General features: G+C 40.3%; 1 protein-coding gene and 1 pseudogene across 5 annotated transcripts; both read left to right on the top strand.

Moving 5' to 3' along the window:
* The first annotated feature begins 13 nt into the window (after positions 1-13).
* On the top strand, positions 14-21,255 carry LOC137223999 (actin nucleation-promoting factor WASL-like). Of its 5 annotated transcripts, none has more exons than XM_067736867.1 (5): positions 14-819; positions 9,303-9,535; positions 12,766-12,880; positions 15,046-15,137; positions 19,471-21,255. In XM_067736867.1, exon 1 carries the CDS (start codon positions 14-16, stop codon positions 419-421), a length of 408 nt encoding a protein of 135 aa, XP_067592968.1. In that variant the 3' UTR covers positions 422-819; positions 9,303-9,535; positions 12,766-12,880; positions 15,046-15,137; positions 19,471-21,255. The 5 variants fall into 5 exon arrangements, with proteins under 5 accessions (XP_067592968.1, XP_067592966.1, XP_067592967.1 ...); XM_067736865.1 differs by having other exon boundaries at positions 19,010-21,255; XM_067736866.1 differs by lacking the exon at positions 12,766-12,880.
* Positions 21,256-24,681: 3,426 nt separating this feature from the next.
* On the top strand, positions 24,682-26,896 carry LOC137223052 (60 kDa heat shock protein, mitochondrial pseudogene; annotated as a pseudogene).
* Positions 26,897-27,188: the final 292 nt, after the last annotated feature.

Here is a 27,188-nt window from a genome sequence, read left to right as displayed (position 1 = left end):
TAAGACCGATCACATGGGGAGGGCCGGGGGCGAGGGAGGAGAGGCAGGGCCGCCGATGTCAGTGCCACCAGCCGCGCCTCAGCGTCCCCGGCGGCGGAGAGGCGGCCGCCGCTGCTGCTGCTGCTGCTGCTGCTGCTGCTGCCGCCGCTGCCGCCGCTGCCGCTGCCACTGCTTCCCCACACAGAGCACCGCCGCTGAAAGGCGGCCGCCGGAGACGTCCCGCCGCCGCTCTCGGCCGCGCTCGCCTCTGCCTCCCCGCGCTGCTCCTTCACTCACACAGGCACAGCCGCGGAGATCGGCAGACACAGTCCCTGGCGCAACCTACCCTCCGCCACCGCCGCCGCCGCCGCCGCCGCCGCCACCGCCGCCACCGCTCCCGCCTCCGCCTCCTCCCCTTCCTCCTCCCGGCCCCCGCCTCTAGCTCTTCGGCAGCCTCCTCCTCCCCGCGGAGCCCGCCCCCTACTCCCCCGACGTTGGAGCTGCGGGCGCTCATTGGCTAGTGTGCGCGTCACTCACTGCCAGCGGCGCTCCCCTCTGGTCCCGCCTCCCGCTCCTCCTCCTCGTCTCCGCCCCCCGTTCTGTTTTCTCGCGGCTGCCAGTCGAGCGGGTCTGCTGCCTCCACCGCCCAGTCACCGCTCAGGTGTCACTGTTGCTGGCAGCCCAGGATTAGGGAAGGAGAATGGGCAGGGGGTCGCGGCTGGAAGGAGAGAGGCTCTACCATGCCTCCCCCAGCCCCATTTGGCCTCCTCCCCTGGACCCCGCACACACACCCCGCGCCGCTCTGGCAACCGTGCCAGGTCGGCTGGGTTAAGCCGCAGTGTGAGTAGCCAAGTGCGGAGGGTGTCTCCGGGTGTGTGCGTGGCCCGCGAGAGGGCAAGAAGGGAGGAGGCGGAGGGAGGAGGGAAGGGGGTGGGGGTGAGAGGCGACCGAGAGAGGGCGGAGGAAGGAAGAGCGCGAGGAGCTCCGGGGCCCGCCGCACAGCTGCTGTAGCTGCCTCAGCTGTCCAGAGAGAAGCGCCAAAACGGGGACGAATAAACAACTTACCTTGGAGAGATGGGCTCTGCCTGTGATGGGTGTACGCTGGTTTTCCTGTTGGGGCTTTTGTGGGGCGTGGTGTAGTGGTTATTAATGTTTCCCACCCGTGCATCCACACCTTCCGACGAACAGCCGCTCCCGAGTGTCTCCGGCCAGGGACGTGGCGGAGAGTGCGGGACGCTATAGGACGGGGGACCGGGCTGTCCACTGAGGATGGGGACGGGAGTCCAAGCGACCCTGGGCAACTCTGAGTTACCTGGGTCAGCCCTGCTGGTCTCCAGGGAGAAATGGGGATGCGAGGGCGGGAGAAACACCAGAGAGGGTCGCCTTTTCCCTGTTGACACTGCACATCCCGCGACTGGTCGTACATGGTGACGCCACGTCTCCCTTCCCATCTCCCTTCCCAGCACCCGACACCACCTGGTGCTTCTGGTACCTGCAGGGCACTGAAGCCCAAAGTGGGTCCCCATTCTGGTATCCTCCCGTTGGAAGGAGTGTGGAGGATGGAATGGGAGGTGTGGAAGGCCAAAGCGTGACAGTGGCCCAAATGCTCCCTTCTGACCTGCCTGCTGCGCCACAGAATGAGGAGCAGGTCTCCCTCTGCAAGAAGGTCACCTCTTCACAGCCCCTCTTCCCAACCAACCTAAGCACCAAGGACCAAGGACCAGCAGAGGCTGGGAACAGGGATTAGATTAAAGTTCAAACCCGAGGGCTTCCCTGGTGGCACAGTGGTTGAGAGTCCGCCTGCCGATGCAGGGGACATGGGTTTGTGCCCCGGCCTGGGAAGATCCCACATGCCGCGGAGCGGCTGGGCCCATGAGCCATGGCCGCTGGGCCTGCGCGTCCAGAGCCTGTGCTCCGCAATGGGAGAGGCCACAACAGTGAAAGTTCAAACCCGAAAAGAAGTTTTAGGAATTGTCTGATGACACTGGAGTGTGGCTTCAGCGGTGTGGCCTGCAAGGAATAGGAGCTCAAACTAGGAGGCAGGTGAGCCTCTATGGAGGCCTTTTTAGCAAAAGGAGACCACGCAAGGTATGTCCCTGACTTAGGGAGACTGCCATTGGCTCCAAATTCTGCTGCCCAGTTCACAACCCTAGGATTGTTTTGTGGTAATTAGGCAGACAGTACATTCAGTAAATATGTATCCTGCTCTTTTTATATGCCAGACACTGTGATAGGTAATTTGTGTGGGGTGGGGAATTGTAAAGGGCCCTTGCCAGTAATAAAGCCTAGTCCAGTAGAACTGTCATAAAAATATGAGCTCTGAGAGGCCAGTGTATTGCCTCAGGAAGGGACTGTTAACAATAGCCCCCTGAGCACAGGCAGAGCTAGTTGCTAAAGCAGATTTGGGAAGTTGGTCCCTGGCCAGATGGCACACAGCAAGGCAGGGATGCCAAGACCTGTGGGTGAAGAAGAGGGCCTGCTTGAGGCAAGAGCAGGAAACCATGTCCAGGTATGCTCACTTCCAATGCCGCAACGTTCTTTCCCACATATTGCAAACAGAGATACAGTTCCCACCATTATTTGGACTCACTTTTCAGGTATTTTTTTTTAAAAAAGAAAAAAAATACCTTTGAACCAAGCTCAGAGACTTAAAAAGTCAGCACCATAGAAAAGTTTTATGAAACAGATAGGAAATTAAGGCACACTTTTCAGGCACACCCTTCAGTCTGCTACAAGTCTAGGACACCTCCTAACTGAGGTATGTGTGGTAAAAAAAAAAATGTTATGAATCATAATCACTTTATAACACATCTTATTATCATCATGTGCCTTTAATGCGTGTGTCTGGTTCCACACTGTTGCAACACAGACACATCTTCTTAATCAAAATTAAACCCTACTCTAAGGAAAACTAGACAGCAGCATATTAACTAGAGACTAGTTATGTCCAAGTAGCTGGCCTACTGATAGAGCCAAATCATCTTTTTTATTTAGATATTTTCAGGTGTCCTACTATCTGCTACTGACAATTTTTTTTATTCTGTTAGATTGCCCAAGCAGTCCTTGATTATGTTACCTCCTGCATCAGGTCACCTTAGACATGGAATTTACATTTTCAAAAAGTTACTGCAATTCCTGGATGCTGACTTTGACAATGTCCTCTATTTATGGAGAAAAAGAGAAAAAAAAAAAAGCCTTGGCAAAAAAAAACTTACTGTCTACCAAAAGTTGTATTTCCCCTTCTTTAGTATACTTCTCTCTGCAAAGCATCTGTCTAGGTAGGGACTCCATTTCCCGGCCTGCACCTGCTTGCATCTGGGTGGGTCCATGAGACTAGTTCTGGTCAATGGGCTGTGGGCTGAAGTGTTTCATCACTTTCCAGCTAAGGCCGTTAAGCAGCAGATATGCATTCTCTAGCCCATGGGCTCCCGTCCTATAGCTGGATTCAGAGGCTTCTAGGGTCCTGGAGGAGGTGTAACCTCAAATGGAAAGAGCTCAGTGCCTAAACTACCACATAGAGAAATGCTGCCCACCTACTAGAAATCTGCATTGGACTTTACATGAAGAAAAAATAAACTCTTAGTGTTGCTCCATTGAAATGTGGGGATATGTCTGTTAGGGGAGCTAGTATCACCAAATTAGCACACAAAATTTATGTTTATTTATTTATGTTAGTTCAAAAAGTAAAATCCAGAATTATTGTGTATCTGTTATATAACTACAAGAAGACTAAAAATATTCTTATTTTTTTAAACACATGAGCATCAAACCTTGTTTTTTTATAAAGAACTATTGATTTGCCAGTTGTGTTTTGAACACCTGTTCTGTGCAAGGTACTGTGCTGCTAGATAATGCATAAATGTATAAAGGAGTCAAGATTTAGTCCTTTCGTTCAAGGATCTCAAAGTCTTGTTATACAAGAGTTGTACATATTTTATCTCTGCAAACATTTAGGTGTAAGGTGCTACTTCATCAAAACTAATTATGAACATAAATATGTATGAGAAAAGAAACTATTGAGGATTTGGAGTCATCTATGCATTCAAATGCTCCAAGTCACAGCTTACCTCCATTGGTACAAATTATCGTAAATGAATAAATGAATAATGTTTTAGTTTGCTATTAAGTGCTCCGCTAGATCTAGAAGCTTTTTTTTTTTTAAAGAAAATAAATAAAGATATTTCATTTTGTATCCTGTTTTGAGAATAACCAGCTTTTGAAATTTTCGACTTTCCTTTGGTTCTTGGATGAATTACTATCATTTTGACTTTAAGAGCTGAATAGTAACTTCCGGTTTCAACTCTTCTGAGACACGCACTTCGTTCTGAGTAGTTGATGGCAGACAGCAGCATGTCTGACCTATTCTTACCTGAGATGAGGGAGCATAGTGCTGAAGGACCTTGTAGACAGCCAATCCTGGCAGAGCCATGAATATGTATGAGAATTCGATTTATTATCTTTAAGCTAATTCCTATGACATGGACTTTTAACATGTTCTACCCTATTCACTAAAGAGTCTCTATGAAATATATATTCAACATGGATTTTATTTGAGGTTTAAACTAAAAGTGCTTCTTATTGTTTATCTTTTGGATTGCTCTTGAAATTTTATTGAGCCTTGTTTTTTTCCAGAAGATAGTTTTACTCATTTAGGAAAATTATTTTTCAAAGAACATGAAAAATTGTTATACCAAATGTATTCAGGAATAAGTATTTTTTTTTCCTCCGTCAGGGACCAATCTATAACTTATGGAATTGTATGCTAAGTTTAATATGGAGAGGATATATTTTATGTAAAATTTGGCAAGACTATGGGCAATCATTATTAATTTGGATTTAATAAACATTTTTATATTTGTTTTATTTGTATTTATACCTTCATCTCATATCCCAGTTCTGGGCACACAGTAAACGCTCAACAAATTTTGCTGAGTGAATTTTAAAAGTCTATTGTCATCCAATATATGAGGCACTGGAGTAAGTACCACAGCCCCTACTCTCAGGGATATTTTAATATTACTAATATATATATAAAAATATTTTTTATATCTATATATTATATCTATATATCTATATCTATATATACATACACACAAACTGGAGAGAAATCTTATAGCCCTTTCTCCTAGATAGTTTGAATTCTAATTTTATTATTAAATAAAAAATTATGAATAGATTAATGGTGTCAAGTCATAAATGTTCACATTTAAAATAACTATATACGTTGTATTATATTGATAATCTAAGAACTATTCATGCTGTAAAACTTTATGTATTCTGGCTTTTCTAAACTCAGAATAGTTGACCTGAAATGAGCTGAAGTTTACACTTGAAGTGCTTTGAGAACAACTTCAAGACCAACATCAAATGACTTAACAATCAAACTAAAGATACCATGTTGTGGAAGACCTGATAAATCAATTTAGGACAAACTTTCTCAAGCCCTCTAAAAGCATATTTGCATATACAAAATCAATATAGTAACTAGAAATGAGTTTCACTCTTTAAAGCCAGGAGAAATTTAACCTTACCCCAAGTAAGTTTTGCCCATTATCGATTGGAAATTCATGAATTTGCAAGTAAACATTCTATTAAAAAAGAATCTTGCACTCAGTCTAGCCATCTTCCCATTTACTTCCAATTAGTGGGGTTTTATTTTGCTAGTATTCATGGTTATTGGAAATCCTATATTCAATAGGCATTTATTGAACACCTATGCATATCAGACACTGGGAATACAGTAGGAAAATATCAAGGTCTCTCCATTCATAAACCTTACATTCCAGTGAGGAGAGACAGATGATTAAAAGTAACAATTAAAAGCAATTACACATACAGGTGAACGAAGCGGTAAAAATCACGTACAGTGGTAACAACACTGGAAGCAGTGGTTGGCAAAGTGGTGTTACTGTTGTGGACAGATTGTTTAGGGAAGACCTCTCTGAGAAGGTAATATTTCAAGAGATTCAAATGAAGTAAGGACAGTATCTATGCAGCTATCTGAAAAGGGAGTGTTCCAGGTTGAAGAAACCACGTGTGCAAAGGCCCTGATGTAAGAGTCTGACATTTTTAAAGAACTGTCAAAGGAGGTCAGTGTAGCTGGTGCACAATGAACTAGAGAGAGGTACAAGATGAGGTCAGAGAGGTGATGTAGGGTCAGATCATATAGGGCCTCGTAGAACATAAAAAACTTCTAAACATTATTATGGTGAAATAAGCAGTATTTTATTAGGAAAGGAATATGATATGATTTAAAGATTTAAAGAAGATCCTCACTCTTTTGTAAGAACTGACCCTGGATGCAGTGGTTGGAAGGGAGCAGGGGTGGAAATGGGAGCACCAAGCAAGAGACTATTGTCACAATCCAGGCTAGAAATAAGGTACTTTGGATTATCGAGTTTAGAAGGAAGTAGTGAAAGCTATCCTATTCCAAATATATCTTAAAGCAGAGCTAACAGATTTGCTGATGGATTGGATAGACTTTGTGGGAAAATAAAAAAGAGGAGTCGAGAACTCCAAGGTTTGGAGTCTGAGCAAAAAAAAAAAAAAGATGGCGTTACCATTTCCTGACAGAGGTAACATTGGAAATGAAGAGCATATTTTGTGAAGATCTAAAGCTAGTTTTAGATATGTTAACTTTGAGATGCATATTATATGTGGACGTGGAGATGGCATATAGGGAATTGTATATACGCATCTGGACTTGAGAGGAAAGAGCCAGGCTGGTGAGTAGTCGTGGCATTTCAGTAGTTCTTTTTTTTTTTTTTTTTTTTTTGCGGCAAGCGGGCCTCTCACTGTTGTGGCTTCTCCCGTTGCGGAGCACAGGCTCTGGACGCGCAGGCTCAGTGGCCATGGCTCACGGGCCCAGCCGCTCCATGGCATGTGGGATCTTCCCGGACTGGGGCACGAACCCGTGTCCTCTGCATCGGCAGGTGGACTCTCAACCACTGCGCCACCAGGGAAGCCCTTTAGTAGTTCTTTATTTTAGTTAGGCGGTAGGGAGAAGAGGAGGGACCAGAAAGGAGTAGCTTCTGGGGTAGAAATGTGGTATCTCTGAGGTCAAGCAAATGAAGTGTCAACAATGCTGAAGATTTGAGTATAATGATAACTGAGAATTGACTACTGGTTTTGACAAAAGGTGAGTTCACTGGTGATTTTAACAAAGCAGTCTCTATACCTATCTAAAATAGCACCTCATCAGTCTCTGCCTCTTTATACTAACTTAGCCCCTTTTTTATATTTATAATTACTTGACAGTATATGTGCCGGTATGCTATGTCTGTGATGTGTTTGTCTGTCTTCCTGAAAGTAGATGACATGACCCTCGAGGGAGGGGAATTTGTCTTGTTCCCATTTGAATCTCCATGGTTAACAGCTGTTTATTGAAAGAATGGGCTTACAATGCTAGCCCAGGTTAGTTTTTCTTATTTTCTCAGCAGTTGAAATAAGCATTTCAAGGGGGTTGGGGGTGGGAGGATTAAGTGAATGTGGTCAAAAGGTACAGATGTCCAGAAATAAGATAAATAACCTCTGGGGATGTAATGTAAAACATGGTGACTACAGTTAGTAACACTGTATGATATATTTGAAAGTTGCTAAGAGAGTAGATCTTAAAAGTTCTCATCACAAGGGAAAAAATTGTAACTATGTGAGGTGATGGATATTAACTAATCTTATGATGGTAATCATTTTGCATTTGTAGAGAAAAATAGAAATTCATGTTTAGATTTTTTCTTAATTACAAAAATCAACTCTAATAGAGTAAACAGAATTGACTCAGATCTCCAGGATGAGAAATGGGATGGGAATTCAGGAATTCCGTTTTCATGTGAGGTGTGTCTCTCACATGTCCCCATTGTAAGAATAATTACGTGTGTAAATCCAGGGGAGGGCACAGTGTTACTCATAGCTCCTCTTTCTTCAAGTACACAAAGAGTTCTCTTGTTTGAAATTTGAATTATTCCCTAGTGATAAATTAGGCCAGACATTAGCAATTTTCAGGGAGGAAGTGGGTAGAATTTGGGTGATGGTTGTTTAGAAGCAGACCCTCAAAAGAGATTCCTTCTCTTTTTCAGGGTGTCTCTGAGGTCCAGCCAACAGGAGTGTAAACAGTCAGGGAAATTGTGCTAGATAGGCTTTCAGGTGCCTGTCCTGCCCACTCCCATCTTAGATAAAATGCCCCAGCCACGGCACCTGCTGAGTGATCATCAATTCACAGGTTCAATTGCTGTCATCACACAGGATTGGACCAGGGTGGGTGAATATCTAACTAGAGAACATCTAAGGACCAGTGACCTTAACGTCCCAAAACTAATTTGCAAAGTCAGCTAGGCTAAACAGATACTCTCTTGGAAGAACATGACTTAAAAATTCAGAGGAAAGTTGGGGGTGGTTGTTTGAATGAAAGGTCTTGCAGACTGGAACTGAGATGGCCACTAGCAAATGATTCATGTGCAAGGTGGGTAAACAGATGAAACCATTGAGGCCAGAGGGACCATCGTTCAGATTCTGCAGGAGTGAAGGGAGGAGAGAGAGACAGAGACAAAGAGATTCCTAAATCTGTTTTCCTTTTTGTTCTAAGGCCTGGTTGTTTACATTTTTTCTGGGTTTATGAGACCCCTCAATATCTTGACAACAAATCCTGTTTTCTAGAGCTGGTTTGAGATTTCTGTTCCTTACAAACCCCAAAATGCCTCACTGAATCATACGAAGGGTAGAAAAGAGCAGCTAAGATTGTGACTTCATGCCCTCTGTGGGTTTTCAAAAGTTGACACCTGATTGTGATGGTTCCTTTTCTTCATTCAAAAAATGACTATAAGGGCTTCCCTGGTGGCGCAGTGGTTGAGAGTCCGCCTGCCGATGCAGGGGACACGGGTTTGTGACCCAGTCCGGGAGGATCCCACATGCCGCGGAGCGGCTAGGCCCGTGAGCCATGGCCGCTGAGCCTGCGCGTCCAGAGCCAGTGCTCCGCAACGGGGGAGGCCACAACAGTGCATACTGCAAAAAAAAAAAAAAAAGAAAAAATGACTATAAGATGCTCCCATCCTTGCCCATCCCAGTTGTTTCTATAGCACACTCAATACCAAAAATAAAAAGAGTGAAAAAAGTATATGCGGGGGAGGGGTGGATAGGGGAGGGGGAGAGAGAGACAGAGACAGAGACAGAGGCAGAGACTGACTCTGCCTGAAGAGTCTTGGTAAGTGCGAAGGTTGTTAATTGAATATGCTCTATGCCTGTTTCCATGTCACATTCAGGTTATAAGCTATGCTGCAGTAAAAATGTGAAGATCTCAGTAACTTACCACAGCTTGATGTTCTCTGCAGGCTTGGGCCACCCTCCAGGGCAGTCATCCTCCGTGTGCTGGCTCAGCATTCCAGCCTGCTTCAATCAGTCAGAAGCACCCATATCAGCATTTCACAGTCACCCAGCAGGAGAGGAGAGCCCTGGAGAGCTGAGTTCCAGCAATCAAATGCTTCTGCCCGGAAGTGGCACTAACAAATGACTACATTTGACTGGAACTCCTCATTTGGCCACACCTTATTTCAAGGGGGCACAGGTATGTGATCCTCCCACATGTTCAAAATCAGAGGGAGGCCAAATATTTATAAAGGGTAATAATGCCATCAGCAGTTCTAAACGATCTAACCCACGTGGGACTTCCATGCTACCGTTTGATAGCTAGTAACTAGGACAAACATCTTAGTTCTTTTTACATGCCAAGATACTCCTGCGTGCCTGTGGCTACTGACCTGCTTCTTGTATTGAACCTTTCCTGTTCTGCCACATGGCCTCCACTGGACTGAATCGGTTATACTCCACTTGGCTCGATTTTGATCTTACTACATCTTCCCTAGTGCCTGCGGTCCTACACCCAATCCTGGTATCACTACCACTTCTTGTAATCTTGCCAGCTCCCTCTTAGGCCAAGGCTTGGTTTCTCCCTCACTCTCAATACTCTAGTGCCTTTGTAGATGGGTATTGTTGGGCGATCACTGGTAGTTTTTAATATTATACGAACCAGACTGGAAAAAAATGCCCTCTTAATGTGTCTTAGCTACAAATAGAAGCATTAACTTCTTTTCTAATTTTCAAAGATGTGAGCAGATTATTTAAAAATATGAATGTATCTATATATAGATATACAGTATAGAGAGAGTTGATTTTTTTGAGTCACTGCCTTTTATAAGAAGTTAATATCACCAGTTTAACACTATGCAAACTTATTATACTGCGTAAGTGCCGAGTGGTTTCTGAGAATGCCACATTTTGGTACTATTTTGACACAACAAAACAAATTTTTTTCTTCTTACTTTATTAGTCCTGCAATATGATGAGTAGCCTTTTGTGTCAACCTGACTAGGCTACAATACCCAGTTATTTAACCACACACTAGTCCAGGTCACGCTGTGAAGGTAGTTTGTAGATGTGGTAACATCTACAATCAATTGACTTTGAGGGGATTACCCTTGGTAACGTGGATGGGCCTCATCCAATCAGCTGAAGGCCTTAGGAGCAAAAGCTGAGGTTTCCTGGAGAAGAAAGAATTCTACTTCATGACTGTAGGGTCAGTTCCTGCCTGTTTCAAGCCAGCCAGTTTGCCCTACTGATTTCAGACTCATCAGTGTGAGCCAGTTCTTTATACAAATCTCTTAATATACACATACACACGTAAAGATACATATATATGTGTCTCCTTCTGGTTCTCTTTCAAATCCTGACTGGTACCTACAATATATATACTTTTTCTAATTCAAGGTAAGTAGTTATTCTAAATATCATGAAAGAATGTCTCCTTCTGTATCTATATCTCTCAGTCTCTCTGTCAATCTGTCTCTTTCTCACACATGTGGATGCACACACACACACACACACACACACACACACACACACAACACATCACATAGGACCAAATTATATATTTATTAAAAAGTAAAGTTTCTGATTTAATTCTGTAGTTTCTGTTTCTCTCACTCATGGCCTAAGTGAAGAATTTCTATTAGCAACTTCCCAGGTAATTCTAATGGATAGGCAGTATCTAAGGTTGGGATGCCTAGCTGTAGAGCCTGAGATGAAGATTCGTATAAAAGTGATTTATTAAAGAACGTTCCAAGGAAAAACCACAGAAAATTATGTCAAGTGACAGGGAAGGGAAGGAAGCCAGGCAAGAGACTGGTGTCGAGCAAAGACCCAGGGGTGGTAACTTGGTTCAGTCCTGCAGGGGACCTCTGCAGACTTATAAGTCACACCTCCAACCTGTCCCCATCAGGGACCAGAGAGCTGAGTATTTTACCCAGTAGTCACTGGTGGCAACGCAAATTCCTAGGCCCCTTCGGCTCTCTCTGTACTGAGGCAAAGGCGAGGGAAGTCTGAGAACATCACTCCAACGGAGATGCAGGTGAAAACACGCAGGTAGCTGTTGTGCATGAAAATGGAAAAGGTTTGGAGAAGATATGGGTGGGCACTGAGAACATCTGCTACTCAGGATTGAAAGCCACTAGGATAGAAGCATGGTGCAAGGAAAACAACCACACCTCATTGAGGGTATGCAGATTTAACAATTATATCTTTTCTCTCATATCACTTCAAATTAGTCTCCTCTCCACAATGGACTTACCATCTTAGAAGTAAGTATGATGTGATTTCATGGGCAGATGGTCTCACTCCTTTCCCATTTGCAATCCCCAAATAACACCCCTTCTACTGTATGAAGTTCTTAAGTCTCAGAATACAGCATTTAGTCCCTTTATGGATAGACTAATGTGAAAATATTCCTAAGACAGGAAATACATTGGCTCGACTTAGAACTGAAAATTGTCCTAAGTGTTTGTGGCTAGGTTCTCTGTCCAACCTAGGAAGGAATTGGGTATACGCTTAATGTTTTATCTGTTCAGAAGCCTCATCTCAAATCTGATTCAACCCTATGATTTTACATGAATCATGGGGGCATAGTTCCAGGGATCAGGACTGGGTGCATGATACCCTCTTCCCCTATAAGATTCCTTTCTTTGGAGAATTAGATTCAGTCTTTCTCTGGAAGACAGATGAAATTTATACCAAGGCATTTGCAGCAGCCATATTACTCTACCTTATAGATCAGAAAAGCAGAGAAAGGGTTTAGAGAAAGAATTATGAATCAGACATGCAGAGAAGAGCAGAGATGAAAGACAGAAGAGAGACTGCTAGTATTCCATTTCCTGATTCCACTATGTTCCTGAGGCCCGGCTGCATGACGGCTCTTGGGCACCATGAGACCCCATGCATTCTTTTTTTTTTCCAAGTAGTCATTTATTTACTTATTTATTTTTAACTTTTTATTTTATATCGGCATATAGCCGATTAACAATGTTGATAGTTTCAGAGGCACAGCAAAGCCACTCAGCCATACATATACACGTCCCCAATGCATTCTTATCATTCATTCCTGTTTTGCACTGAAGTTGTGCTGAAGTTCAGTTACATGCCACCAAAGAGTAATAAATAACAAGGGGAAACAAAGAGTAACACATTTTCTCAGCTATGAACTCTGCCTGGGAGAAATCCTGGGTAGAGTTCGGGGAGGTCGCTTATCTCTAAGCATCTGGCTGCATGTGGGGTGACCTAGAGGCTAAGGTGGTGAAATGCATAGCCCTGTAGACATAAGAAGGCTTTCCAGAGGTTACCCAGGTAGGAATATTTTCAGAGGTCCATTTTCCAGATCCTCAAAGTTCATACTTAGTCTTTCTTAAAACTAATCTGTTAGAGTGTCTCCTGGGACCTACCACTTCTTTTCCATATCTCTCTTCACAGACCCCTCTGTCTTCCCCTCACTCATCTGAAATCAGTATGGCGTGTTATCCCAAGGCGTTTCTGGGGTGCCAAACAAAGAAAATTTGAGAAGTGACACTGGGAGAATCACAAGATGGTAAAGCTAGAAAAGCATCAGCAAAAACATTGGAGAGAAAAGTGCCCTTTCTTATCTAGGGGAAAGTCTGATGGCTAGGATCCTGCAACTTTATCTATCTCCCCCAAATCATGTATTACTTATATATCTTAGAATTCAGAAGCAAAGTGATAGTGGGAATGCGTATTTATATATTTATTGTGATTGAAAAAAATCAGGGTTTTTTTTTCCCCTCACAGAAAAGCCTAATTTAGATTATTGGTTTCACAATTAAGAACCAGATATTTTTCCTCTAAATTAAATAAGTTTAGTTTGCTGCTCTAATGTTTTGATGAAAAATATTTAACACACAAATGCAATATACAATTTTCTAGAACTTATAATCATGTTTAACTATTAAGCCTTCAATATAAAACTGTAGTTAACAACTAAAAATATAATTTTTAAAAATTATTTTAGGAGATACTTGAGCAAAAACTGTGAATACCTCTAGATAAGCAAAATATATTCACCCAGACTAAAGCACTATGACCAAGAGAAGCCAACCAAACCCATCTTTTCTTTTCATTCTCTTGAATACCTCATGACCCTAAGTCTGAAACACTTTGATTAATTAGCCAAAGCCCCAAGGAATAAAAGCATAAACTAATTTTTTGTTTTGATATGTGAGAGAGAGAGAGAATGCAAGTATACTAAATCTAAAAGGTGATGGTTTTTAATACTCAAGGGAAAAGGTATAAAAGTAATGAACTTGACTTGTTTTATAATTCTGCATAATATTCATATAGAACTTTTATAGTACTCTACAGTTAAAATAGTTCCTATATATTTATTTCACTTTATTCTCATACTATTTTAGTGGATATTTTTATCTTAAGTCATCTAAAAGCAAAGACTGAGATGGTGATTCTTTTCAAATGATTTATTGAAAAAGTACCCTCAGAGGGAAGAGATATGGGAACATATGTATAACTGATTCACTTTGTTATAAAGCAGAAACTAACACACCATTGTAAAGCAATTATACTCCAATAAAGATGTTAAAAAAAAAAAAAAGAAAAAAAAGAAAAAGTGCCCTCAGGAGAAGGGGGCATGAGGGAAGTGGGACAGAATGGGAAATACAAACTAAGCAAGAAGGCGGTTTCAATGGAGGTTCATGTCATTAAGCTTCAGTCTATTCCCACTGAAAAGCTTTGAGCACAAACTGCTCCACAGAGTTGGACCCCGTTGTTGCAAGAGGTTGACCTATTGTACCCGTCAGGCATTGGTCAAGATCTCCGGGGACAGGTGGAGGTTCCTGTATGACCAATACTCTGGGGGCAGTTCTCTGGAGAAGGGGGTCATTGTCAGTCAATACTCATAGCAGATAGGGGATGGGTGTTCTGGATGGTCAAGAGGATCTGGGGGGAGCGCCAACATCTCCAGTTTTCTATTTTAGAAATAAGGAAACCCAGGCTCAGAATGGTCAAGTATCTTGCTCCAGGGTTCTACAGGAGTAAATGATGGCGTTATGGCATAAGTTCAGGGCTTTTGACAGTAAAGCCAGACAGTGAATTTCAGATCTTTCCCATGTCCAGTGTATACAATCTATGGAGTTAAACAATCTGATATGAAGTCAGACTCTGACATTTATTAGCTATGTCCCTGGATATATAGCCTTCAGATATATGACCTTAGGCAGGTTTCTTAGCATTTATGAGTCTCAACTTCTTAACCTGAAAAATGTGAACAATAATAACTACCATGGTATTCTGAGGATTTTTTTTTTTAAAGTATAAAGCACCTGTCATTGTGCCTTACATAGTGTATATGCTCCACAATACCCATTTCCTTTCCTTTTCTCTTTTACTTATGAGCAGACACATTAAAGTAATATAGAAACTATATTGGATAACACATAAATAACATATTGGATAACACACAAATATATACACATCACTAAGCAGGAACACTGTCAAAATGATGAGATTTTCTAGAGAGTCTTTCTAGTCCAAGTTGCTACCACAAAAGCTTTAAAATTGACCACTACAACTTGTTGTTTGAGTCTGTATAATTTTAAAAAATCCTCTGTTTGAGTCTGTATAATTTTAAAAAATCTATTGATGTATAACATACTAACAGATAAGTGGAAAAGTGTACAGTTTAATAATTATTGTAAAGTAAATACACTTGTGTAACCATGACAGATGCAAGAAATAGAACATTACCAGCAGCCCAGAAACACCACTCTCCATCTTGGACACCTTCCCAATTATTAATCCCTTCCTTCTTCCTAAAGGTAACCAGTCTTAGGGTTTACAATACCATGGATAAGTTCTTTGCCAGTTTAAAGTTTATGCAAATGGAATCAAACAATATTAGCATGATATTTCTGCCTTCTTTCACTCAACTTACCTGTTTTTTCTGTGTGTAACAGTGTTTTTAAAATTTTCATTGCTGAATAGTATTACCATGTATGTATACTTATTTAAATATTTTATTGTTGATGAACATTTTGGTTATTGCCAGTTTGGGACTATTAGCAATAATGCTGCAGTGAATATTACTGAAATTTTCATTTGGTGCACATGTGTGCATTTCTTCTGGGTATAAAAGATAGCAGTTAAATTGTGGGATTATGAAGTATGTTTATGGAAAATGGCAGAAAAATGGCTACATATTCAGTCTATTATATGCAATGTATTTTAAGTCAGAATATATTCAGGTAATAAATTGTGTCTAGAATTTAGTGTAAGGAAGATAGTCATTTTTGTAATTAAATGATATACCATGTTTATTAGTCAGGAAACAAGTAGCAAACTTAATTTGAGTACTTTGAAGAAAGTTTAAGAAGGAAACTCTTTTTTTCCCCCCTCGGCAATGAAAACATGGAGTAGGAACCACTGAACCGCCAAAGAATTCCCAGGAAACTCTTTACAGTGATGTAGGCAGTATGTGTGTTCTAGTGTAAAGACAGCAACAGAAAGCATTATTACCACTCTTCTACCTAAAAAGACAAAAAGAGAGTGGGCTCCCTGAAGGTTCTGTGACCAGTGCAGGCACACAGCCAGCTCACATAAACCCCACAGGCATGGAGTTCTCCTTGCTCATTTTCTCCTTCCAGTAGTCCTATGGGCCTGACCCCATCAAAAGCCAAATAGCAAAAGAACATTTGATGCAGTTTACACATTCCAGCTTCCAGGAGATACAGCCCAAAGCAAGAAAGATGCAGAATGGCTCCAGAGAGCCAAACAGGAGACATCATATTACTTTTATAAATCCAGAAAAACTTTAAAACCCTATTTTCTTTGACTTCCAGGAAGCTAAACTTTAAACTATTTCATTAACAATAGTACATCTAGACCTTTAACCTATCTTTTCCCCTCTGCTGTGTAGTGCATGCTGTTGGTGTCCCACTAAATTTGCCTTTATCCATTTGTATCCATCACCTTGTTGCTGGATTGTTGACTAATAATAATTCACCATTGTCCCTTTTCCAGAAGTTCCAACAAGGAACTTCTTTCCTAGAAGGCTGACTCCCCCCTCCCTTCCCTCAAGAAGTCGATCAGTGACAGACTGACACAGCAGTACAGTGGCTGGTCCACTTGCCATAAAGTGGAACTAACTCTGTGGTGCAATTTGTGCTTTGAAATTTCTCCCAAGGGATCAGATTGAAGCTAGTGTCTAACTAGGACTACATTATTCATTAGTTTGTTCCACTCCCTTATCCTGTTTCCCTCCCTCTCCTCTCCTGAGAGGACTTCCTCAATAAATCACTGGAACAAGAATCCCTGTCTTGGGAGATCAGCTCTGTGCTTTGTGACCACCTAGAGGGGTGGGATAGGGAGGGTGGGAGGGAGGGAGACAAAAGAGGGAAGAGATATGGGGATATATGTATATGTATACCTGATTCACTCTGTTATAAAGCAGAAACTAACACACCATTGTAAAGCAATTATACTCCAATAAAGATGTTAAAGATAATTATAAATATTTTAAAAACCAATGAATATGTGAATGAATGAAGGGCTGAGTGAATGAATGAAGATGGTAGAGCTACAGCTTTGTTGCAGTAGACACCACCACTGGGATAAAACCTCCAAGCAATACGGGGAGGAAAGAATCTCAGAATGGGACCTGAGATGGACTAATCCAATATAAAATGGGTATTAATGTATCATCTTTACCTGTCGACATCCCTAGGCTGAAGAAGTCCACATTATAAGGATTACTCGAGATGCTTTCAATGTCCTTGCAGGAAGACAAACAACTTGAACCCGGTCTTTTTTTTTTTTGAACCCGGTCTCTGACCAAAGACCTGTGACCCAGTTTGGAAAATAATATTCTAGTGTGTTTATACTTACTGATGAGGCTGTCACCATTTTTTCAATTTTCCTCACAGTGGTATAAGATTAATGAGCTAAACATTTTACATCTTGATGTGAAAGAAACTCATATGTATAAACTATTACTGTCATGTTTATAATCCAGAATGATTTGATAAAAAAAAAAAGGATGATTTGATGAAGTAGTACATTTAGATACCTAAATGATAATGAAGAGTTTGTGTTGAGTTTTTAATTTATTTGGTTGATTTGTTGAATTTTAAATTAATTTGAGTTAAAAAAAAAAAAAAAAAGAATCCCTGTCTTAGGCTCTACCTCTAAGATACCTGGCCAAGTCTGTTCTGTAATATGATGCATATGTATACCATTTTATATGCTTATGAAGGCTTTGGTGGTATCTTTGATCCTTTATTTTAAAATAGCTAGCATTCATTAAGCACTGAAAAATAGATTGGCACTTTAATAAGCACTTTACATGCATTTTAAAATTGTATCATCTCAGCAAACCAAAAAAGGAACAGTCATAATTCTCATCTTATAAGTGAAGGTATACTTAAAGATTAAGGTATATCCTGAGGACACACAGATAGTAAATGGCAAAGCTGATATTCAAAACTAATCTGTTCAACTCAAAAAAACAAACTCCTGGGCTTCCCTGGTGGCGCAGTGGTTGAGACTCCACCTGCCGATGCAGGGGACACGGGTTCGTGCCCCGGTCCGGGAAGATCCCACATGCCGCGGAGCAGCTGGGCCCATGAGCCATGGCCGCTGAGCCTGCGCGTCCAGAGCCTGTGCTCCACAATGGAAGAGACCACAGCAGTGAAAGGCCCGCGTACCGGAAAAAAAAAAAAAAGAAAGAAAAAACCAAACTCCTAACCACTAAAATATATAGTCCACTTATTAATTTTTTTTAAAAAATCTAATGTTTATTGACAACTCACTAATCACTTTACCTGAATTATGTAATTAAACTCTCATAATATTCTGTAAGGTGGATACGGAAATTATCCTCATTTATAAAAGAGGGAAACTGATAAATAGGCAATATATAAAAGATATACAACCTGAAAATAAAGTTTCCCATCTCCAGATGAGGGCCTCTTTCCTCAGCACCTCACCTAGAGGCATGTGGATGGCCTATATTACCATATCACGTAACATACAGTCTTTTCCACAATGATTGTAATTGTATGCCTTTCCCACTAAATACTCAAAGGGCAAATAATTATTTCTGTATTTCTAGCACCTCCTACAATGCTGGGCACATAGTAGATGTTCACTAATTTCACATAAATGAATGACTGAAAGAATGAATATGTTCACTCTTGAGGAGAATTCACTCTTGTCTTAGTTCAGGCTGCTACAACAGAATACTATAGACTGGCTGGCTTAAACAACAATTTATTTCTCACAGTTCTGGAGGCTGGCAAGTCCAAGTTCAAGGTGCTAGCAGATCCAGTGTCTGGTGAGGGACTGCTTCCTGGTTTGCAAATGGTTGTCTTATTATATCCTCACATGATAGAGAGCAAAGAGGGAGCAAGGTCTACTGTGTCATCTTATAGAGGCACTAATCTCATTCATGAGGGCTCCACCCTCATGACCTAATTACCTCCCAAAGCCCCCACTTCCTAATATCATCACATTGGGGCTTAGGATTTCAACATTTAAATTTTGGAACACACAAACATTCAGTCCGTAACAACTCTTTAAAAAATTATATTAGAAACTACTGTTTGAGGGGTTGTGAGGGAGGACCATTTCACACAATCCACAACATTCTCCCATCTTGCTTCCTCCTTTTGTTTCTTCCCTTCCATTCTATTAGATTCCAAAGCCTGGATGCCTCGTTTGTTTCTCCTTCTATGTCATAGCCCCCTTTCCCCAATGGAGCAGCCCTACCAGATTGCTCTGCCTTCCAGATCACCACCTAGAATTCCAGTGAGCAAGTGTTCTCAATTTTTTAACAAAAGGTATAAATCCTCTAAATTCTTTTCAGTAAATGCCCCTTTATTTTTCTATTTAAATCAATTCCAAAATAAGACTGAGTAGAGACTGAGTAGAGAAAAATATATCAAACATATCTAAATTTATTTAATAATGTAAAAGTCAGAGATAGTATTATCAAATTAAAAAAAGAACAGAGCTCATGCCTTAAAAAATATCTAACAACTATGGTTAATTTTATATAAAGAGAGAGAAAAAACTTTAAATAAACAGGGAAAATAATTAAGGTTTGGAAGATTCTCTGGCCTGTGGAGTGAGTAGGTAATAATAACTCACTCATAGGCAGGTGGGATGAAATATACGTGGCAAGATCAAGTTTCTTTTTTCAGTGATAAATAAATTTGGAGAGAAAAAAGCATTGAGAGAATAAAACAAGCATCATTGAGAGAATAAAACAAGCATCCATGCAGCCAACACCAAGCACAAGAAATAAATCATCACATATACGATGGAAGCCTCCCGTGAACTCCCTCTTATTTCACACCTCTGAATTTGATCTCACTCTTTGGAATGCTTTATATTTCTACTGCATATACATGAATTCCATAAATATATGTACTAGTGTTATTTTGCATATTAAAAAAATATAGAAATGCTATTACACTATATATTCTTTAGCAGCTTGCTTTTCAATATTGTTTCTAAGATTCACTCATGTTCATACATTTAGTTTTAAGTTTTTCATTTTAACTACTGTATAGTCTTTTTTGTTATATGAACAAATAAATGTTTGTCTAGAATCCCACTAACAGACATTTAATTTTCTTCCTTTATTTCTTTTTCTGTTAAAACCAATGCTGCTATGAGCATTTTGGTAAGCTTCTCTTTGTATACATGTGTGAATAGTGTATATCTAGTAGTAGAATCACTGGGTTAAAAGGTATGCACGTCTTCAATTTTCTTTGATATTCCAAATTGCTTGTTAATGTGGTTGAACCAATTTCCACTCTGACAGGATTATATGATCTTCATTAACACTTTTAATTTTACCCAATGAGAGGCATGTGAAACTGTTTGTGTTTTCAAGTTGCATTTTTCTGAATAAATGTGAAGTTTAGCATCTTTCAGTATGTTTACTGGCTATGTGGTTTCCCTGTGGGTGAAATTTTTGTCATATCTCTAATGGTTTTGTACCATGTCAACTTGGCTAGGTTAGACCTATGTTTCCCAGAATCCCTTTCTCTGTATGGTTCCAGTTTAGAGTTGGCCAAACTGAAAGTTGTATGAGATTTGGAAGGTAGAAGTGAAGCAGCTGGCATCTTGCTTTTAAGTTTATTATGATTTTTGACGTGGTGAGAAATAGATGCAGAGATGTCCGTGGTTTCCACCTTGTCCTTTCTTTTCCCCACTATATTTAACTCCTCTTCATGATTGCTAGCCCTGATGATCAGTCGTGGTCCTAAGCTCCACACCGGATCCAGAAGCAGTGGCCTTCCATAGGCCTCTCCACTAACATCCCTTTGTGTTCTCACTTCAGCAAATGGGAGCACCTGGCTTCAGGAGCGCTAGTTAGTGAATTGTCTCTGATTCTTCAATTTCTTCCTTTGGATCTTTGTTTTCCAGATTCCCCTACAGTTGTGTAAGTTCTTATTACTCTAATAAGCTTCTCAGGCAAAACAAAACTATAGAAACTGGAAGCAATCAGAAAGTCATGAGAACCTAACAGGCTAAGATCTGAGAGAGAAGAGAGGGACTGAAATTAGCCCAACATCTGGCATAGCTTTTTTGCCAAATATTAAGCATCTTTCCAGATTCTAAGATGAGTATAATAGAAGCAGAGTAGAGGGTAAACCAGGTCAAAGGTGACCAAGAGGCCAAGAAACTAAGCAAAGCTTTAGGCAGTCTCATAGTACCGGGGTGGAAAGAGAGGGAAGGAGAAAAAAATTAGAGTATGAAGGTTTCCAAGGAGAAGGGGCCCTGGTACAGACTTTAGCTTTTAATTGGATGATTGAATGGGTGCGCTTTATGAGTGATTGCTCACAATAATAGAACAGAATTGACAAAACTGAAGCCCAGGTTTGTACAGACTGTATAATCTGCCCCCACATGCCTTAATAGAGGAACAGAAGCAAAATTAAATCCTTTATAGAGAAAGATATCATCATTCTGGTCCTTAAATTATTTCTAGAAATTTTCATATAAAATATCCTGCACTAAATAAAACTACTGTATATTCAACTGTATAAAAATAAAATTGATACCAAGAAATACATTCTAATGAGCAGAAACCAATAGATTAAAAAAAAACAGTAGAAATAAACACACAGGAAATACATATAGTATTGGAGTTTACTTACAGGGGCTTTAAAATAACTGTGATTAAGATATTTAGGAAAATGGAAGAAAAGAATTTTACCAGAAAGTTAAAATTCACAAAAAGAAATCGAAGAAAAATTTAGAACTAAAATATAAAATAATGAAATCTGAGGACTCGGTAGGTGAGTTTAAAGCTGATTAACATGGATGAAGGAGGATTGGCAAACTGAAGCACCAAGAGAAAAAATATGGTAAAACATAGATAAGAGACACATGAACACATAGTGAAAAGTTATAACATATATGCAATTGATCTCTATTAGGAGCAGAGAGCAAATTGGGAAAGAATCAATATTTGAAGAGATAAATGCTGACATTTTTGCAAAAGTGATGAAACATCTATAGCCACATATTTAAGAATCACAACAGATCCAGAGCAGGTTAAGTACAAAGAATATCACATGTGGAAGCATCATAGGTAAATTTCCTGAAAATCAAAGGGAAAAAATTCTTCAAATCAGCTAATAAAAATATTAGATATTTTTAAATATAATTTAACAAGTTGAGCCCAAGAGTTACAAAGAAATGCAAAGGACCAAAAACAGCCAAGACATTCTTGAAGGGGAAAATCTCTTGAGGATTTTGAGTGTAGAAAAACATTTTAAAAACAGGACACAAAAAAAATGTTGATAAGTAGCATTACATTAAAATGTTGTTCATCAATAGATACCTTTAAGAGAGTGACACAAAGAGTGGAAGAAGATATTTGCTAACAAATATGACTGGTAAGAAAAAGAAAGACAAATGAATAGAAACATGGATGAGAGATGTTTACTGGCACTTTAAAAGTTTAGACTAACCAAGTGGCCATTGCACATATGAAACTGTTCACCGCATTAATCATCAGGGAAATTCAAATTGTGAGGCTCTTCTATACTCACCAGAATGGTTTAAATTTATAAAGTATCATAAAGCTTTGTTATGGAGAGATGTGGAATAACTGGATTTATCATACAAGGTTGGAAAAGGATTGGTATAAGGACTTTGGAAAAGAATTTAGCATGATGTCTTAACCTTGAATATACATATTCCTGAAGACCAGCAATTTCCCGTCAATAGAATGCATTAAAAGACCTTTTCAAAAATATTCTTGACTATTTTATTTTGTATTAGCCAACAGAAACAACCCAAATGTCTATTAAACACAGAATGGGCAATATGTTTTTAAATTCATTTTATTGAAGTATAGTTGATTTACAATGTTGTCTTAATTTCTGCTGCACAGCAAAGTGATTCAGTTATGCATATATATATTCTTTCTCATCTGCTTTTCCATTATGATTTATTATAGGATATTGAATATAGTTCCCTGTGCTATACAGTAAGACTTTGCTGTTTATTCTGTATATAATAGTTTGCATCTGCTAATCCCAAACTCCTAATCCCTCCCAACCCCCCTCCCCCTTGGCAACCACGAGTCTGTTCTCTGTCTGTGAGTCTGTTTCATAGATAGGTTCATTTGTCTCATATTTTAGATTCCACATATAAGTAATATCATATGGTATTTATCTTTTGCTGTCTGGCTTACTTCACTTAGTATGGTAACTTCTAGGTCCATCCATGTTGCTGCAAATGGCATTATTTCATTCTTTTTTATGGCTGAGTAATACTCTAGTGTGTGTGTGTGTGTGTGTATGTGTGTGTGTGTGTGTGTCTATCTCACATCTTTAACCAGAATGGGTAAAATTCGATATATTCATACAACAAAATACTTCATAGCAATGAACAAGAATGAACCCTACCTAAATAATAACTCTAAAAAGAAAATACAGACTTCTGCTCAAGACGGATGCACCATGGAGAGCAGGGGTGGGAGGAGGGGAAATAACAAGACCTCACAGTCCCCTGTGCCATGCAACATAATGTGGCAGCACCACTTAAATACCTTCTGAAACCAACAGGCCTAAGTGTTTAAAAAAGGCTCCTCAGAACTTCCCTGGTGGTCCAGTGGCTAAGACTCCACGCTCCCAATGCAGGGGCCCAGGTTCGATCCCTGGTCAGGGAACTAGATCCCACATACCACAACTAAGAGCCTGCATGCGGCAATGAAGATCCTGCTTGCTGCAACTAAGACCCGGCACAGCCAAATAAATAAATAAAATAAAATAAAATAAATATTTAAAAAAATAGAAAGGCTCCTCAAATGTTGATTGGGGCTGGATGATTAAGAAGCGGAAGGGGGGGAAGTGCACCCAGCAACTCCCTAAGGCTCTTCTAGCGGCTTCCACGCCGCAACGTGGCAGGACAGACACCAGCCCCGCCGTTTTCCCTCGGTGGCTCAGAGGGCAACGCTGAGGGAGCTTCATCCTGAGGTCGCAACTGTGAGTAATGGTGGGCAATGTGAAAAATACGATATTAAATTTAAAAAGTATCTATCTGTGGGCAGTCTTTCTGCCAGCACCTGAAACCTGGCATCAAGTGGGAGCTGGCCCTTCTGGAACATGGGCAGGGCTTTGCAAAAGAGTGGGTGGGGTAGGGGAATTCTGCTTCTATGTGAGTTTGTAGAAAATGGGAAAGAGTGGTGCCTTTGCCCTAACAAGAAAATTCTAGATAAACTACAGAATCATAATTTTTCTTAAACCCATCCTAGAGCTGAGATTTTAGGATAGCCAGGTGGCCTGAAATCTGAGGAACGCCAGATCCTTTAAGGACAGTAGATCAGTGAGGCTGCTCCTTTCTGATTTAGTTCTAGATACTCCAAGAGAGCATCAGGGAGTTCCTTAGGCAGAAAGCCATATAAATGCTAATTTGCCCCAGGCAAGGTCCCTTCTTTCAAAATTTGAGATTGCTCCAAATTTTTGTTTTTCATCTCTGTTCAAAAGATAGTTAAAATTTTTTTTTCTTCAGAATTTATAATTGCTCCAAGTAGAAGACTTGGTTCAATGCAAGCAACCCCATCACTATTAGAAATTTGCAATTACATTTTTATCTTGATTTTTATCAAATAACTTTGTTAAACTTTCTTGCTATCTTACAGACTTTTTAACCTACATTTAATATTTAAAATATACAATGCATAATGTCTGAGAAGAACAATTATAGTCTCTCCTTTTTAATCTTTCTGTATGCCTTAGTTTTTTATTTCATTTTTATATTATATTGGCGAGAACCTCTGGAAAAAAACGTAAAAATAATCACTGAAAGCAAATGTTCTTGTCTTATTCCTGATCTTAAAAAAAAATTCCGCCCTCACCCACTGCCGACGACCTGTCTTGTCGCCTGCACGCCGTGCCACTGCCTCACAGAAAGGCTTTGATTGCCCGCAGTCCTTCGCCAGATAAGGCCAGTGTCCAGGGCCCTGGTTCCTCATCTCACTCGGGCTTATGCCAAAGATGTAACATCTGGTGCAGATGCCCGACCTTAAGGCTTCAAGGTGTAGACCTTTTAGCCGATGCTGTAACTGTTACTGTGGGGTCCAAGGGAAGGACAGTGATTACTGAGTTGGGGAAGTCCCAAAGTGACAAAAGATGGACTGTTGCAAAGTCCATTGACTTAAAAAATAAATATAAAAATGTTGGCGCTAAACTTGTTCAAGATGTTGCCAGTAACACGAACGGAGAGGCTGGGGATGACACCACTACTGCTACTGTACTGGCACGCTCTATCTCCAAGGAAGGCTTCGAGAAGGTTAGCAACGGTGCTAATCCAGTGGAAATCAGGAGAGGTGTGATGGTAGCTGTTGATGCTGTACTTGCTGAACTTAAGAAGCAGTCTAAACCTGTGACAACCCCGAAAGAGATCGCCCAGATTGCTACGATTTCTCCAAATGGCGACAAAGAAATTGGCAACATCATTTCTGATGCGATGAAAAAGGTTGGAAGAAAGGGCGTTATCACAGGAAAGGATGGGAAAACACTGAATGATGAACTAGAAATTATTGAAGGCATGAAGTTTGATAGAGGGTATATCTCTTCATACTTTATTAATACATCAAAAGGTCAGAAATGTGAATTCCAAGTTGCCTATGTTCTTTCGAGTGAAAAGAAAATTTCTAGTGTCCAGTCCATTGTTCCTGGTCTTGAAATTGCCAACGCTCACCGTAAGCCCTGGGTCATAATTGCTGAAGATGTGGATGGAGAAGCTCTAAGTACACTTGTTTTGAATAGGCTGAAAGTTGGTCTTCAGGCTTTAGCAGTCAAAGCTCCAGGTTTTGGTGACAATAGAAAGAACCAGCTTAAAGACATGGCTATTGCTACTGGCGGTGCAGTATTGGGAGAAGGACTAACTCTAAATCTTGAAGATGTTCAGCCTCATGACTTAGGAAAAGTTGGAGAGGTCATTGTGACCAAAGGTGATGCCATGCTCTTGAAAGGATAAGGTGACAAGGCTCAAATTGAAAAGCATATTCAAGAAATCCTCGATTAGTTGGATATCACAGCTAGTGAAAATGGAAAGGAAAAAGTGAATGAACATCTGGCAAAACTCTCAGATGGTGTTGCTGTGCTAAAGTTTGATGGGACAAGTGACATTGAAGTGAATGAAAATAAAGACAGAAGTACAGATGCCCTTAATGCTACCCAAGCTGCTGTTGAAGAAGGCATTGTTTTGGGAGGGGGCTGTGTCCTGCTTCGGTGCCTTCCAGCCTTGGATTCAATAACTCCAGCTAATGAAGATCAAAAAACTGCTATAGAAATTATTTTAAAAACACTCAAAATTCCTGCAATGACCACTGCTAAGAATGCAGGTATTGAAGGATCACTGATAGTTGAGAACATTTTGCAGAGGTCTTCAGAAGTTGGTTATGATGCTATGCTTGGAGATTTTGTGAATATGGTGGAAAAAGGAATCATTGATCCAACTAAGGTTGTAAGAACTGCATTACTGGATACCGCTGGAGTGGCCTCTCTGTTAACTACAGCAGAAGTTGTAGTCACAGAAATTCCTAAAGAAGAGAAGGATCCTGGAATGGGCAGAATGGGTGGAATGGGAAGTGCTGTGGGAGGTGGCATGTTCTAATTCCTAGAATAGGGCTTTACCATCATTAATGAGCTGTGAGAGGAAGCCCGAGGCAGCGTTCCTCACCAGTAACTTTAAGAGAGGTCTGCTGAAGGAGATGACTGAAGAAAAGGCTGGCTGATGTTTAAGAAAATCACTATAACCATCAGTTACTGGTTTCAGCTGACAACATATAACGGTTTACTGCTGTCATTGCCCATGCCTACTGATAATTTATTTTGTATTTTTGAATAAAGACACTGTTACATTCCTGGTAAGTGAGTATAAGAGCCATGTACCAATGTACTGCTTTCAACTTAAATAACTGAGGCATTTTTACTACTATTCTGACAAAATCAGGATTTTAGTGATTGCCATCAACAGATGAGAAGCTAAGAAGCAGCCTTTCTGTGGAGAGTAAGAATAATTGGGTTCAGAGTAGACCAATATCCAATTATGTAACAACCTTTGTGAAATAACAATTGTTTAAAGTTAAAAAAAATTCCAAGTTTTCACCATTAAATATTATGTATGCTGCAAAATGTGGTAGATACTATTTATAGTTATGCAAATTTCCTTCAATTCCTAGTTTGCTAACAGTTTGTTTATTATCACAAAGAGCGTACTGAATTTTATTAAATATTTGATCTTCATCTACTGTGATATTTATGATTTTTCTTCTTCAAATTATTGTCATAGAGTGTTATTATGTGGGTGGATGTACGGATTATCTAATGTTAAAGCAACCT

The sequence above is a fragment of the Pseudorca crassidens genome, chromosome 4, assembly GCF_039906515.1.
Source record: "Pseudorca crassidens isolate mPseCra1 chromosome 4, mPseCra1.hap1, whole genome shotgun sequence".
Classification (NCBI taxonomy): Eukaryota; Metazoa; Chordata; class Mammalia; order Artiodactyla; family Delphinidae; genus Pseudorca; species Pseudorca crassidens.
The sequence above is the reverse complement of the archived record's forward strand: the minus strand, read 5'-3'. Positions and strand labels throughout refer to the sequence as shown.

Bases quoted from the DNA above. Each gene is read 5' to 3' on its own strand.
- LOC137223999 (XM_067736868.1), top strand. From the start codon at position 14: ATGGGGAGGGCCGGGGGCGAGGGAGGAGAGGCAGGGCCGCCGATGTCA.